Raw genomic sequence first — 15,391 nt, 5'->3', positions numbered from 1 at the left:
ATTTGGAGCTGCAAGCTGGCCAAGCTTCTGGAAGCTTCTCAAAGTGGATTACACTGAAAACGCCTAGACCACATCCTTGTGGAATATTGCACCTGCCCTTGTCAGGACTTACCTCAAAACAGCAAGGACAGTAAGGCATCAGATTTTCTGTCTCCAGGTCTACCAGGTAACAAAGGAGATCTAACAAAACTCACAAGGGAAGTGCTAAGGACCTATATCTTCCTCTATTGCATGTTGAAGGTTTTTGACCAAGAGAGGTGGAAGCTCTTTCGTCAACATGAATCAATTGTTTTCCATCAATGGTCAGTCATCACATGACCTAACCTGTTCGATTTTTGAAAGCCATTTATTATAAGCCCTGATTGCTTTTTGCAGCTGCAAAATGCAGGAGCACCAGCAGAAGGAACATCACTGCAGAAACCAGGTGAGAACATCGAGCCTTCTAACAAGTTACAAGGGATAAAGTTTTAAAGCCTCCTTGAAAGCTTGTTTCCAAAAGATCCCGACTTTGTCTGGAAAAGCGAAACTGATCCCTTGACTACAAGTAATATCACAGCTGTCTACTCTACTTGCAGTGCATCTCTTATTTCTGAAGAAACTCCATGAAATCCTGTCTTCAGCTATCGGGACTCGTCTGAACTTCAGCTCCCAAGTGGAAAAGCCCCTATCATTGGACCCCTACAAACACTCAAACTGTTAACTACTCTGTTTGGTAGTTTAATATTTGTAGAAGTGAAACACCTTTCTTTTACTGCATCTTTCTTGTGTGTACGTGGTGTGTGTGAAATGGCAATAAACTTTTCTGGGATAAGTATCTGTGAATAAACAATGCCCATGGTTTAAATATTTATGAAAAGATGCTAGTGACTTCATAAAAACTGAGCACACACGGACAGGGGGTTTCAGGAACACACTTCAGCCTCATTTAAATTAAACCACACTGATTACAGACAAAAGAATTAGTGGGCTTCAGTCTGTCTCCCTCCCCTGTTTGTAAGTCACCATTACTGAGATTAGCTTTAGATTCCAGTTTTATTAATTGGACTTAAATTCCCCCAACTGCAGGGATGGGATTTGAACCCACATCTTCAGAGTATTAAGCTGGCCCTCTGGATTAGTCCAATGACTTTACCACTCCATCACCACTCTCCTGATGGGCCACCCTTTTCCCTGCACCATCTCCATCCTAATGGAGCTCCTAATCAGACCCTGGAGCCCATCACCAAATAATACCATCCAGGAAAACTCACTAGCACCTTGCAAGTAATCCATACTTTTACACTGGAATATTTGGCCAGGATTTCTGACTTAGATATTGATTCAAGCTAAAAGCAAATTACTGCGGATCATGGAAATCTGAAATAAACCAGAAAAACCTGGAAAAACTCAGCAGAGCTGGCAGTACTGGTAGAGAGAGAAACAGGGTTAATGTTTCGAGTCTGTATGACTCTTCTTCAGAGCTAAAGAGAAGTAGAAATGTGATGGATTTTATACTGTTTAAGAGGGGGTGGAGCAGTTGGAACAAAATAGAAGGTCGGGGTAGGTGGGAGCTCAGGAGAGATTTGACAAAGATGTCATGGACGCAAGGCAAAGGGATTGCTAATGATAGTGTTAAAGACTTAAGAAGGTGTTGATAGTGCCATAAAGGTAAGATAGCAGGAAGTGTTAATAGCAGAACAGGGGTCAGCGCTCTGTAAAAGCACAACATAGAAACAAGTGACTGATGGTCCTGTGGAGGAGGGGGGAGCAGTTGGGGAGTAGGGACAAAAGAAATAAAAAAAATAAAATTGATCTATTGCAATAAAAATATTGATTCGGTCTTTGCTACCACCATACAAAGGAAGATGGACAGTTTCCAATAGTGATGCTTTTAAGATCAAAATAAATCCGCTGCTGTTGTATTCATTAATACTTGTAATTATACTATGGGGTAAGCTATGATTCAGCATTTCCAGCATCGAGCTTCCTGCAATAGTAGCGTTCTGGGGGATTAGAGCCTAGAGGTCATCGCACCTGATCTCGGCCCACACAACTTCCCATCCATTTATTTTATTGCTAAGGGAAATCCACAGTATAATGAGCATTCTTGCTATGAGGCACATCTGACTGTCCAAGCTATCCAGCTGTTCAAAAATGCTGGCTCGTGTTTAGCAGTGCTCCTTTTCAAGTCAAATCTGTGTCCCGGAATTAATTTAACCAAGTATTGGGACTGGGGAAAAGAGAGGGAAAGTGACTGATGCATCACTCACAGCGGCAGTAGCATTGGGATCGAATCACGGGAATGGGCTGTAAGGGTCAGCCAGTTACAGAATCATTTGGGTTACTGACCACAATATATTGGCCTGATTTTTTACGGCGTTGGACGGGCTCGGCGTGAGCAGGCGGGGCAGTCAGGAAACCAACCGTCACCCGTGATTGGCTCCGCACCGCCATTTTACGCGGGCGGGCCATTTAAGGCCGGCCCTGCACGGATAGCGAGCAGCAGTGCTGAGTGCTACCTGTGAGGGTGGTGGTGGGGTGGGGGGGGGGAGGAGGGAGAACAGGCCTGGCGCACAGTTCGTGCATATTCGCGAAAGAACCCTTCAATATCCCTGGGGCAAGGAGCTGCCTCGGGGAAGATTGAAGCACTTTTTGAAAAAAAATTTAAAATACAATCAAAATTCAATGAAACGTGTCTCATCTCATGTGACTGAATGAAATATCACGATGGTGCATGGTGACATCAGGGCGCACACCTGACATCATCTCGCGTGTCATTTTATGTTCCGGCATGTCAGGCGCATACCTGTGCGCCGAAGGTAAAATTCTGGCCATAAAGTTGGAGTGTGGGGAGGTTGCTGTGGTATTTGACCATGTGGGCATCACACCAGAACCCCGAGCCAGCCCTTGGCCAATATCCAACCTGTAGCTGCCATATCAATGAGATGTTAAGCCAAGCCAAGGCTCTGTTTGGGTGGATGTTAAGAATCCTGATGTGTTACTCAAAGAGGAACTCTTCTGATGAGCTGACTAACATTGAACTCTCAATCAACAACACTACAAATAAATGTTTAACCAGTTGCCCATCTTATTGATGTCTGTGGGACTTACTGGTGCAAATGGCCTTTTTGCCTATAATTGGAACAGAAAATGCTGGAAATACTCAGCAGTTCAGGAAACATCTGTGGAGAGAGAAACAAAGTCAACATTTCAAGTCAATGACCTTTCATCAGAACCTTTTTGCCAATTTATCTAAGGTCACTACACTTGGGGTAGGTCTTGGTACAAGGCTGTGAAATGGATGACAGCGAATCAGCAGTCTCTTTCGAGCATTTCCATTGAATTCATCCAGAGAGATATAAACATGCTGCAGACTCATCTGTGTTACACCATCATACAAAGTCAAGGTCTACCTCAGTGTGTGATAGGCTTTTGAAAGGTTTCGACAATGTGATGCAGTTATTGAAAAGCAAGTGTTTCCATATTTTGCCTTTCGAAGGGACTATTTTGAAACAGTATAACGTGGATAAATGTGAAGTTACCTATTTTGGTAGGAAAAACAGAATGGCAGGGCATTACTTAAATGGTGATAGATTGGGAAATGTTGATGTACTAAGGGACCTGGGTGTCCTTGTACACCCCAGTCACTGAAAGCAAGCATGTAGGTGCAGGAAGCAGTTAAGAAGGCAAATGGTATGTTGGCCTTCATTGCAAGGGGATTTGAGGACAGGAGCAAGGGTGTCTTACTGCAGCTGTACAGGGCCTTGGTGAGACCACACCTGGGGTAGAATTTTCAGGTCAGCGGGCGGCCGCGATCAGCAGGCCCAGGAGTGTGGGGGAACGGGCCACCGCAGGGACAATTGGACCTCAGCCGCAATTTCATGCTGCATGCCACAATTAATGGCCGACCAGCGTGAAAGGCTCAGCGCTGAAAGGCTCAGTGCTGCCAGGGTGGGGGTAGGAAAAGGGCTAGCGCTGAAGGGCAGAAGGAAAGCTCCCTGCAGGCAGAGAGCTGCCCCAGGGAGCTGACGAATTTAAAATCAATAAAGGCAGAAGTTAAAATCCAGAAAAAACGTCCATGCATCAGGATGAGTCACCTGCGCGTGGACGTTATAAAAATTCTGCGCATAGATTTTTATTTTATTTGATTAGGGAAACCTCATCCCACCCTTGGACGAGGTGTCCTGGCAAACGCATAGGCCATCCGGCCAATTCGCCTGCCCGCCAACTGTAACATTGGATAGGCATTGAAAAATCCCTGTTAAATGATACTTTAATGGCGTTAATAGGCCTCTTAATTGGCAGCAGGCACGCTGCCAACTCTCCCCCGCGCCCACCAACCGAAATATCATGCCCTATTTCACGCTCAAGCGTGTCCGGCGCACGCCCACATGCCAAGCGGAAAATTCTACCCCTGGAATATTGTGTAGTTTTGGTCTCCTTACTTAAGAAAGGATATAATTGTCATTGAAGGAATGCAGCGAAGGTTCACCAGACTGACTCCTGACATAGCAGGATTGTTATATGAGGGAAGATTGGGCCTACTAGGCCTGTATTCACCGCAGTTTAGAGGAATGAGAGGGGATCTCGTTGAAATGTATAAATTTCTAACAGGGCTGGACGGACTGGATGCAGGGATGATGGTTCCTCTGGCTGGGGGGAGTCTAGAACAAGGGGTCACAGAATCAGGATATGGAGTAGGCCATTTAGGACTGAGATGAGGAGAAACATTTTCACTCAACAGGTGGTGAACCTGTTGAATTCTCTACCACAGAGAGCTGTGGAGGCGAAGTCACTGAATAAATCTAAAAAGGAAATAGGTTTCTAGACTCTAAAGGCATCAAAGAATATGGGGAGAGAGAGGGAGTACAGCATTGAGATAGAGAATCAGCCATAATCATATTGAATGGTGGAGAAGGCTTGATAGGCTGAATGACCTACTCCTGCTTCTATATTTCTATGTTTCTATGTTTCTAAATGAAGAAACATTGTTTAAACATGAGATAACAATGACTAATGAGGTCAATTGCTTCATAAGTACCCGTTTGTTTATGAAGTGCTTTCCTTTTAATAAAGCAGTCTTGCCAACAAGATATCCTGCAACATTTTTTCCTTCCCTTAAAGTGCAGGCCCTTCTTAGCTAACAGTTCTACCAGCATCAGCTACACTCTAACACTGTGCCCATGTGACCATACTTCCTTCGTAAATCTTGAGGGAATATTGGAGGGCATCATATCCTCATCCCAACATGATTTCTGGTAGAAGTCACTGAATAAACAAACAGGAACTAAACAATCCCGGCTGAAATTTCCTCCCTCTGCCCCAAAGGAGACTGAGACTGAGTGTAATAGCTTGAACTATAGCCCTGGCTCTGACACCAACAAATGCACCAGTGACTGGATGTTGAATCTGGCCCATTGCTAGGACAATGTGCCTCACTGCCACCCTGAACGCTGCCTTCACAACTGAGCCACCATGGTTAAGAATTTATTTTCCAAAATTGACGTAAATGCAGGCCATTTCTTTCCATCCACTTCTGGTTTTATTTTGTTGATGAATATTTGTCTAAACTGTCAGAGTTCCCGAATCTGACAGAGCAAGGCAGCTAAACTAACATCAACTGATGCTACTGTTAACACCAGGAGCCTCAGCTGAGTGTGTGTGTATGTGTGTGTGTGTGTTAATTCAGTTCACAAGAGAAGTTGGGATTGTTCCTTATTCTATAGCAGAGAAGGTTAAGAGGAGATTCAATAGAGGTGTTCAAAATGATGAAGGGTTTAGCTAGAGTTAGACAGGGAGAAACTGTTTTCCTGGCGGGAGGGTTGATAAATAGAAAGCAACAAATTGAAGAAAATTATTAAAAGACCCAGGCAGCAGATGAGGAGAATTTTGTTTTTACACAGTAAGGTTGGTATGATCGAGGATGTGCTGCCTGAAAGGGTGGTGAGAGCGGATTCAATCATAACTTTGAAAAGGATTTGGATATATATTTGAAAAGCAAAATTTAGCAAGACTATGATGAGAGAGCAGGGGAGTGGGTCGAATTACATGGCTCTTTCAAAGAGCAGGCATCGGCACAGTGGGCAGAATAGTCTCCTCCTGTGTAGTATGATTCTATGACTCTAATTCTACTGCTGGGTTCAATAACTCTTTCAAACTCCTAACCTGAGGTTCACCCTGGAACAAAAAAAAAGTGAAGAGACGAAAACCAACTTGTATTTATATAACGTCTTTCATGACTTTAAAAAAGTTTATAACTAATGAAGGACTTTTTCTGAATGTAGGAAATGTAGCAGCCAATTTGCGCACAGCAAGCTCCCACAAACAATAAGGTGATAATGGTCAGATAAGCTGATCTCTTGGTGATGTTGATTTCTTTATTCTTTCATGAGATGTGGCCGTCACTGGCAAGGCCAGCATTTGTTGCCCATCCCTAATTGCCCTCGAACTGAATGTTTTGTAAGGCCATTTCAGAGTCACATGTAGGCCAGACCGGGTAAGGATGGCAGACTTCCTTCCCTAAAGGGCATGAGTGAACCAGATGGGTTTTTACAACAATCGATGATAGTTGGCATGGGTCACTGAAAGTGGGAATAAAGTTTTTTTTTTGAAATTGTAATGCCCTCATGTCTGCTTGGCCTGACAGTGACCATGGGCAGAATTTTCTGTCTGTCAGTAGGGTGGGTCCGACCCAATCTCTGGCACGAAAGAGCACACATCTCCCTGAGCTAAGTGCTGCCTCAGGAGGATCGCTTACACTTTGAAAAATAGAAAAAAAAATTCCCTAACATGTCCCCTTCATGTGACAATGTCACATGAGATGGGACATGTTCATAATTTACATAATAACTTTATTAAACTTTTTAAAACCCTGCATGAAACCTCATCCCGCCAGTGAATGAGGTTTCATGTTTTATCTAGTTGCCGCCGGGGCTCCTGGTCTGCCCGACAATGTTAAGGTCGGACGGGCAGGTCCTTTAATTGTTTAAATGACCCTGTCAATGGCCTCAATTGGCCATTGACAGGTCGGCGGTCCCGCAGCTGATTTTGCTGCACCCCTGGCCTTCCTGAAAATTTAAATGCGGGCGAGATGACATCGGGGGTTCCGCCCAACATCACCCTGCGTCATTTTATGCGTCGGCGAGCTGGACCCGCCCCCTGCTCGCGACGGCAAAATTCTGCCCCCTGACAACTATCATCAATTGTAAAAAACAATTGACAGATAAATAATGGCCAGGACTCCCTACTGGTTAGGATAACTCCCCTGCTCTTCAATATTATGACATGGGATTTTTTACATCCACCTGAGAGAGCAGGTTTAACATATTGGTTTAACATCTCATCCGAAAAATGGCATTTCTGACAGTGCGGCACTCCTTCAGTACTGCACTAGGATTGTCAGCCTAGATTTTTGCAGTTAAGTCCCTGGAGTGGGAATTGAACCCAAGTGTGCGACTGACCCACTGAACTCCAGCTGATCTGAAGAGATGCCCAGAGTGGCCCTCATTAATTGATATTTAAAAGGCACCCTGATGAGCAGACGCTATCTTTAAACAAAAATGACTTGCCATAATTAACAGTGGCAAAGTTTCACTCGGACAAGGTCTCCGCACAAATTTGTCGTTCACATTCTGGGTCTTCAGTGCATCACCCAGGCTGATGCTCCGGTCTAGTCCTAAGGGAGTGCTGCTCGGTCAGAGATACCAGCTGAGATGAATGAAACGTTAAAACGGGGCCTGGTCTCCTTGCTCCAGTGGGGTGAAAAGTTCCATTTATTGCATTTTAATCAAAGGAGGGAATTTAAACAACGGGCGGGGTTTCCTGGCCCCTGCATTGGCAGGCATTGTCGTGGGTGGGATGGGAAACGCTCTCTAAATTTTCCCCTCCTGCCCGTGACGATGCCCACAACCAGTAGGCCGGAAGATTCCAGCCAATGTCTTGGCCAACATTCCTCCCTCAACCAACACCTAAAACATTCATCCTATTGCTTTGTGAGGGATTTGCTGTGTAGACAATAGCCGTTGCATTTTCTTGCACAATTCCAGTTTGTTGTGCATCCCTGATTTTAATGGCGGCCCATTGGCAGCTGTACCCTCAGCTCTAGAATTCCCTCCCTAAACGTTTCTATCCCTCTCTCCTCCTTGACGAGGTTTTTTAAAACCGACTCCTTTGACCAAGCTTTTGGTCACTTGTCCTAAAGTCTCTTTATATAGCTCAATGTGAAATTTTATGTAAGAATGGCTCCTGCAGGCCTCCTTGGGAAATTTTGCAACCTTAATGGTGCTGTGCAAATGCAAGTTGTTGTTGTACTGAGACCATCTGTGCTGAGTTAGCTGATCTCAGCCGGGTTGGCGATAGGGGTGGCCTGCCAGGAGAGAGGAACAATCTCTCGGGCTCCTCCTCCTGATTATGAACCTATCACTGGTGCCGAAAAACAATCATTAGAATCAGATTGGGCTGTGATGCCTATTTACCAATTGTGTGAAAAGTGGCCCTCAACAATGTCGACCTAGGGAGTCTCTGTCTGAATATGACTCCTCCTGAGAAGGCTGGTCATGGTCCCTGGATTTCAATTTTTATTTTTGTTTCAGCAATATTTAAAAAAAAACATTATTGAAGATTACTCCAGAATAAAATCACAGACTGGCAGATTCCTCCTACTTAATCTGCATTCCTTCATTGGACACGTGCTTGAATCCCGGTCCTGACAAAGTAGCCTGCCTAGGTGGAGTGGGACCAGCCCTGAGGTACTAACCAGCCATAGTGACCAAGGCTAACATGAGAAGCAGTCAGATGCAGCAACACTATCCTTCACACAAGGGCATGATTCCAAACAGGAATCTTATGGACTATTTCAAATGCCTGGGTCAAAGCCAAAGGGAAGTCCTCAGGCTCATGTAGCCCTGCAGATTAAAAAAGGGGACTCTGCGACAGTATCACGAGGAAGACTGCATACTCCAGACCTTCCTTTCTCAAGAGCCAGAAAAAATAAAGGAAGGTTTTGGAGTTGGGCCTGTTCTAGCATTCACAGTAATAGTGTAAACCCTCCATTAAAACTATAGCCTTAAATCCTCAAGATATCATATACGCTCACAATGATATTAGAATGTATTTGCTATTTGTGGTCTGTTGCTCCACTGGGCATATCTATTTCCTTTGAATTCATTGTTCGGTCATTGCATTAGTGATGTCCAAAGGCATTTATCTTACCAACTTTATGGTCCTGTTTGGTGACACAGAGTCAATTTAGAGTGACCCCCATGGGTCAAATCCAGAAAGCTTGAACCCAAGTTATAATACTTCAAAAACAACAACAGTTTGCATTTATGTAGCAACTTTTATGTAGTAAAGGCATTTCACAGAAGTATTAACAACAAACATTTCACACAGACAGATGAACAAAAACTTGGTCAAAGGGGTTTTAAGGAGTATTTTAAAGGAAAAAAGAGCTGGAGAGGTTTTAGAGAGGGAATTCTAGAGCTTAGAGCCTTGGCAGTTGAAGGCACAGCCACCAATGGTGGACCGATTAAAATTAGGGATGGTTGGGAGGCCAGAATTTGAGGAGCGACTGTGACACTTGGTTCATTATCAATATTCCTCGCAGAAAATTGATGACAATGATAGCAGCCGTGTAGAGGTTAACGGGGAATGAAACGTCTTGGAAAAGTTTACAAAGTGTCCAAATTCCAGCACAAGTCCTCATTTTTCTCCTTACTTCCTGCTTTTTTCACAGACCTGCGGTCCGCTCTGGTCCCACGAGTGCGGAAGCTCCTACTACAGCACCGGGATCTGCTGCAAAATCAGCTCCAACTTCAGAAGTGCACGGGCTTTTGCACCTGCCATCCAGCGTATGACAAGAGTCCCTACTGCTCTCAACTTGCATGCGTGCTTAAGTAGTTAAAGGAACACAGCTTTCCTGCCTGTGTCGCATAATCTGCTTTCAGTCAGAGGGAATAACACATAGGTGCTCGGCTTGAAACAGCATGCCTATTGGCCAGACATCTGCTTAACCAACACACAAGGCATGACATTGACATTGACCTGCTTCTCTCCCTAGGTTGTGAGACATACATGGACATTGTGATTGTTTTAGATGGCTCCAACAGTATTTATCCCTGGTACGAAGTCCAGAACTTTCTTATAAACATTCTGAAGAAATTTTACATTGGACCTGGACAGATTCGGGTGAGCATCAAACGAGATTTTCCAACTCATAGTATATCCAGCGTGGAGTCTGACTCATCAACAGAATGAGATTTGTCACTTATTACAATGAATAGCTCGCTGGCATTAAGAATTCTCCTTAGTGTGGAGAAGGTTAAGCGTTAAGGTTAAAGGTTAACCCTATAAGTGAGTTCAAAACCAAGAAGAGCTCTAATAGACTAAATAAAGAGAAAGTGTTTCCAGTGGCAGAAGGGTCAGTAACCAGAGGGACACAGTTTTAAGGTGATTGGCAAAGTAACCAGAAACGACTTCAGGCAAATACTTTTACACAGCGAGTTGTTGTGATCTGGAATGCACTGCCTGAAAGGATGGTGGAAGCAGATTTAAACCCAGATCCCAGGGGTACAAGGATAGCCTGTTAAATTCATGGCAACATTCTACTCAGAAATTTCACTGGTTATAAACTTTGTATCGCTTAGCTTTGAGGAATAAATTCAAGCAGGAACTTAACCATAAAGATTCATAGGAAATAGGAGCAGGAGTAGGCCATTCGGCCCCTCGAGCCTGCTCTGCCATTCAATAAGATCATGGTTGATCTTCTACCCAAGTGCCATTTTCCTGCACAACCCCCATATCCATTGATATCTTTGCTATCTAGAAGTCGATCAGTCTCTGTCTTGAACATATTCAACGGGCAGAACTTTGCCCTTGGATGATGTGTGGGCCCCACCAGCTCGGCGGCTGGCAGACAGCCAACCCCACCACCGAAACGGGGCCTGCCACCATTTTGAGTGGGCAGGCCAATTAAGGCCCGCCCAGCGGCCTGCCCGACAGGAAGCGCTATGTGCTCCCTGTGCTGGGGGGGGAAGGAATCCCCATCTGTCAGAGTGCGCTCTTTCACGTATGCTAGCAGTGCTCTCTGAGGCAAAGTCCTGTCTCAGGGAGATTAGTGACGGTCTAAAAAACTTTAAAAAAATAGAAAAATAAAAATTTTACTAACATTTACCCTTCATGTGACAATGTCACACGAGATGGGACATGTTAATAAATATAACATTACATTTATTAAAGTTTTTAAAAAGGAACATGAAACTTCATCCCGCCAGTGGATGTGGTTTCATGTGTTATCAGAAGCCCACTGGGGCTCCTGGCCTGCCCGCCCCTTAAGGTTGGACGGGCAGGGCCTTTAATTACTTTAGTTACCCTGTCCACTGCCTCAATTGGCCATTGACAGGTCGGCGGGTGGACAGCTGATTTTGCTGCCCGCTGCCTTCCTGAAAATTTAAAGGGACCAGGATGACGTCGGGGGTTCCTCCCGAAGTCATCCCGCGTCAATTTCCCCCACCCCCAAATCGCCGACAGGAAATTTCTGGCCAATGACTGAGTCCCCACAGCCCTCTGAGACTTACCATCCTCTGAGTGACAAAAACCTTTTAATACTGTTCAGATTTACAACGAATCATTCCTAACTTAAATAGCTTTTGTTTTGTAAATTAAAACAGAAAATTTCAGCAATACATACCAGTCAGCGTGTAATGTTCTTACATTTCTAGGGGTTCATTAGAAATAGGAATTGTTAATAAGGAAGTAGATTTAACAAGATTTAAAACAACTTCCCATACAAAAGCCGTCTGCTTGCTTATAAACAACAGCTTGAAGATTGGTTTGTACAGTTTAGAACTAACAAGTTGTCCACTCGTGACATTGGCACTGGGCAGCTGCCTAGTGAGTGGGAGAGGAAATTCAGGTGATCATCAGGAGGAAAAGCTTGGAAAGGGTCTCGCCGGGTGGGAGGAAAAGAGAGTGTGTCCTCTGCTTCTGCCGTGTTCTTATACCTGCTGTGCTTGTTCCGCAGCTGGGCATTGTGCAGTATGGAGAGACCGCCGTTCACGAGTTTGAGCTCAGGGACTACAAGTCTGTTACTGACGTTGTCAAGGCCGCTAGAAACATTCAACAGCGAGGAGGGACGGAAACCAACACCGCGCATGGCATTGAGATCGCACGGTAATGGCTCCCCAAACCCCTATTATAATTCCAAAACAGATGGGCGAAATACAGCGGGTGAAAGCTATTTCTGAATCTGTATATATCACCCTATCAAGTAGTACATTCCAAACACTCACCACTCATTACACGAAAATGTTACTTTTCCCATTTCACCTCCTATTGCCTCACCGATTCCATTAACTCTGTGCCCTCTGGTTATCAATCCTTCAGCCATTGGAAGCACTTTCTCTTTATTTGCTCTTTCTGAACCCTACCAAACACGTCTATCAAATCTCCTCCCAATCTTCTTTGTTCTAAGGAGAACAGCTCCAGCATCTTTGCTGTTTGTGGGGGCTTGCTGTGCATAAATTGGCTGCTGTGTTTCCTCCAGTGACTAAATTTCTAAAGTACTTCATTGCCTTTAAAAAAAATACACTTTTTCACAGGCCATGAAAGCTGCTATATTAATGCAAATCTCTCTTTTCTTATCATGGAGAGTATCACAGTTGAGTCCAGTCATATTCTTATCCAGTGGTAATTTTCTGGTTGCTGGGTAACAATCAGGGGCAGGGCACTAACTGTGCTCCCACTCCCACACTCCCACCCGCTTCCCACCACCCTGCCATTCCACCACCTTCCTAACACAGCAGAGCTGCAAATACTCTAGGAGTTGCACATGGATTCTCTGAGCTGCGGCCAAGCTCCCTTAGCAGAGCCCTGCGATTTTCAAGTTTATGATTGAAGCTGTCCAACGCTGAATGGACAGATTGTTCGGCAGTGAAGGAACCGGAAATTCTGATAGAAAATAAACCTGCCTGAATTTCTGCTTTCATTTGCAATTCCATAGTGGGAATAGTGAATGCTTTGGGTTAACTGTACTGCACATATCCTGACCACAGGATTCCAAACTCACCCCAAACACACTGCAAGCATTTTCACTAGTGCTAATCTTGCAGATTTTTGGTGATCTCATTGTCAGTGCATGTAATGAAAGGCCGGAGACTCCCATTTTCCTATTTTCACATTATTGTTGAATCACAATTCATATAATATCTTCAGATATGAATAATATTGTGACATGTAATTGTCCTTTCGCCACTTCCGTCATTGCCAGTTTATTTTGTGTTTGTTAGGTGATGTCCAAACCTGCTGTCCAAATTGCTGTTGTGTTATTATCTAAAAAGGCCTAAGTCCACAATGCAAGGGTGGAAAACCATGAGCGAGAAGGTGGTATAAATCAATTAGTAATTGGGAGTCAAGTGTGGGTTTTAAAAACCTGTAAAAAACATTAAGGAGAGAGGGCTGAGCTCCATAATGTTAAGCTTCTTGGAAAAAATAAGCTAAAGTAGAGAATTATGGTGAATACTGCTCACAGCTGCATCCAAAAGCTGCACACATCCCATCAATGTTGTAGCCCAATCTCTGCTAATTCATGACGCCCCATTTGGAGAGATGCATAAAAAAAATCTGACTCAATCTCCCTTGTTTTTCTAAGTTGCTGTCGTAGGAACATAGGAGCAGGAGCAGGCCATTCCACCCATCCAGCTTGCTTTGCCATTCAAACAGAACAAGGCCGATCATCTGCCTCTACACCATTTTTCCCCAATATCCCCACATTGATTTCTGTCTTCAACATGCTCAATGATTGGTCTTCTGCACCCCTCTGAGGTAGAGAATTCCAAAGATTCACCATCCTCTGAGTGAGGAAATTCCTCCTCATCTCAGTCCTAAATGGCCAACCCTTTATTCTGAGACTGTGTCCCCTGGTTCTGGACTCACCAGGGGAATCATCCTATCTACATGTCAATCATGTTTGTAGAGCCTCTCCTAAAGAACTTCACAGCCAGTGAGCTTTGAAGTGTAGTTGCCATTGCTGCATAGTCAAACCATTTTGTGCACATCATGATCCCCTAAACATCAAACAAGATGAACGAGCTGTTCATCTATTCCTGTTTTTCCTGACGGTGAAGGTTGAAGGAGGAATGTTGCCCAGGACAACAACAACTTTCATTTATACATTTTCTTAATAGCACAACGATGTTTTCAAACAAATTTTGACATCAAGCCACAGGAGCGGGTATTACAATAAATTGCAAAAAGCTTAGTCAGGAATGTAGGTTATAAGGAACATCAAAAAGGAGGAGAAAGAGGTGAATCAGTTTAAGGAGAGAATTCCAGAGCTTAGGGCCTAGGCACCTGAAGGCACAGTCACCAATTGTGGAATGATTAACATCAAAGCTGCTTAAGAGGCCAGAATTAGAGGAGTGCAGAGATCTTAGATGATTGTGGGGCTGGAGGAGATTACAGAGACTTGGAGGGAAGAAGCCATGGAAGGATTTGAAGACAAGGATGAGAATTTTAAAATCGATGTGTTGTCAGACTGGGAGCCAATGTAGGTCAGCGAGCATAGAGATGATAGGTGACTGGGACTTGGTGTAAGTTAGGTCATAGGCAGCAGAAATTCTGGTGACCTCAAGGTCATATAAGATGGAAGATGAGAGGTCAGCCAAGAGAGCATTGTAATAGACAAGCCCAGCGTTAACCAATTCTAACTACGTGGATGAAGACATCAAGAGAACTCCCTACTCCTTTTGAATTGTGCCATGAGACTTGACTGCTGGTGCAAGCAGTCAGTGCCTTGGTTTAACATCTCGTTGGAAGAATGACCAGTTTAAAGAGTGTTCTCTTTATCTCTGCCAGCTCTGAGGCATTCAGCATTAGAAGAGGTGCAAGAAGAGAAGCCAAGAAGGTGATGATTGTCATAACTGATGGTGAATCACACGACAGCCCACATCTAAAACAAGTGATTGAGGACAGCGAGCGAGACAACATCACCAGATACGCCATTGCGGTAGGCAATATACACAATGCTAGATCCGCTGTTAGACATTGTCAAGACAGAGGTCCCTCACTGGGTTAGTGGCTATCGCTGCATCATGCAGTGTTAATTGAACCATACACTGGGGAGTTTTCAGGGCCAATCCTGGGTTGAGTTGACAAGTTGACGTCTTTCCCAGGACAGCAATACAGACACTGTGCTTTGCTTCAACACCTTTGATTTAAGGATGGAGAAAATCCTCCAGGGTTCCTGCTCCTGTTTTGTTTCTTGTTGTAACATGTTGCATTTGTATAAAACCTTTAATGTAGCAAAGTAATCCAAGATTTCACATCTTGTTGAAGAGTGCAGTACGTAAAGATGGGGCTCTGCTATGATGCTCCCACAGTTATATAGCAAACCGGCACTTGCCACCTGGCATGAGGA

The 15,391-nt window shown here is 44.3% G+C and overlaps 1 protein-coding gene across 1 annotated transcript in view; it reads left to right on the top strand.

Annotated features, from left to right (window-relative positions):
- Positions 1–15,391, top strand: part of itga11a (integrin, alpha 11a) — a 119,969-nt gene that overhangs the window by 40,665 nt on the left and 63,913 nt on the right. The window contains exons 5-8 of the mRNA XM_041174901.1: positions 9,713–9,827; positions 10,037–10,164; positions 11,999–12,147; positions 14,830–14,980. Of these exons, the coding sequence (XP_041030835.1) occupies positions 9,713–9,827; positions 10,037–10,164; positions 11,999–12,147; positions 14,830–14,980 (543 nt within the window). The remainder of the gene's footprint in view (positions 1–9,712; positions 9,828–10,036; positions 10,165–11,998; positions 12,148–14,829; positions 14,981–15,391) is intronic.

Source organism: Carcharodon carcharias, chromosome 26 (genome assembly GCF_017639515.1).
Source record: "Carcharodon carcharias isolate sCarCar2 chromosome 26, sCarCar2.pri, whole genome shotgun sequence".
NCBI classification, from domain to species: Eukaryota; Metazoa; Chordata; class Chondrichthyes; order Lamniformes; family Lamnidae; genus Carcharodon; species Carcharodon carcharias.
This window is presented reverse-complemented; position numbering and strand designations above follow the sequence as displayed.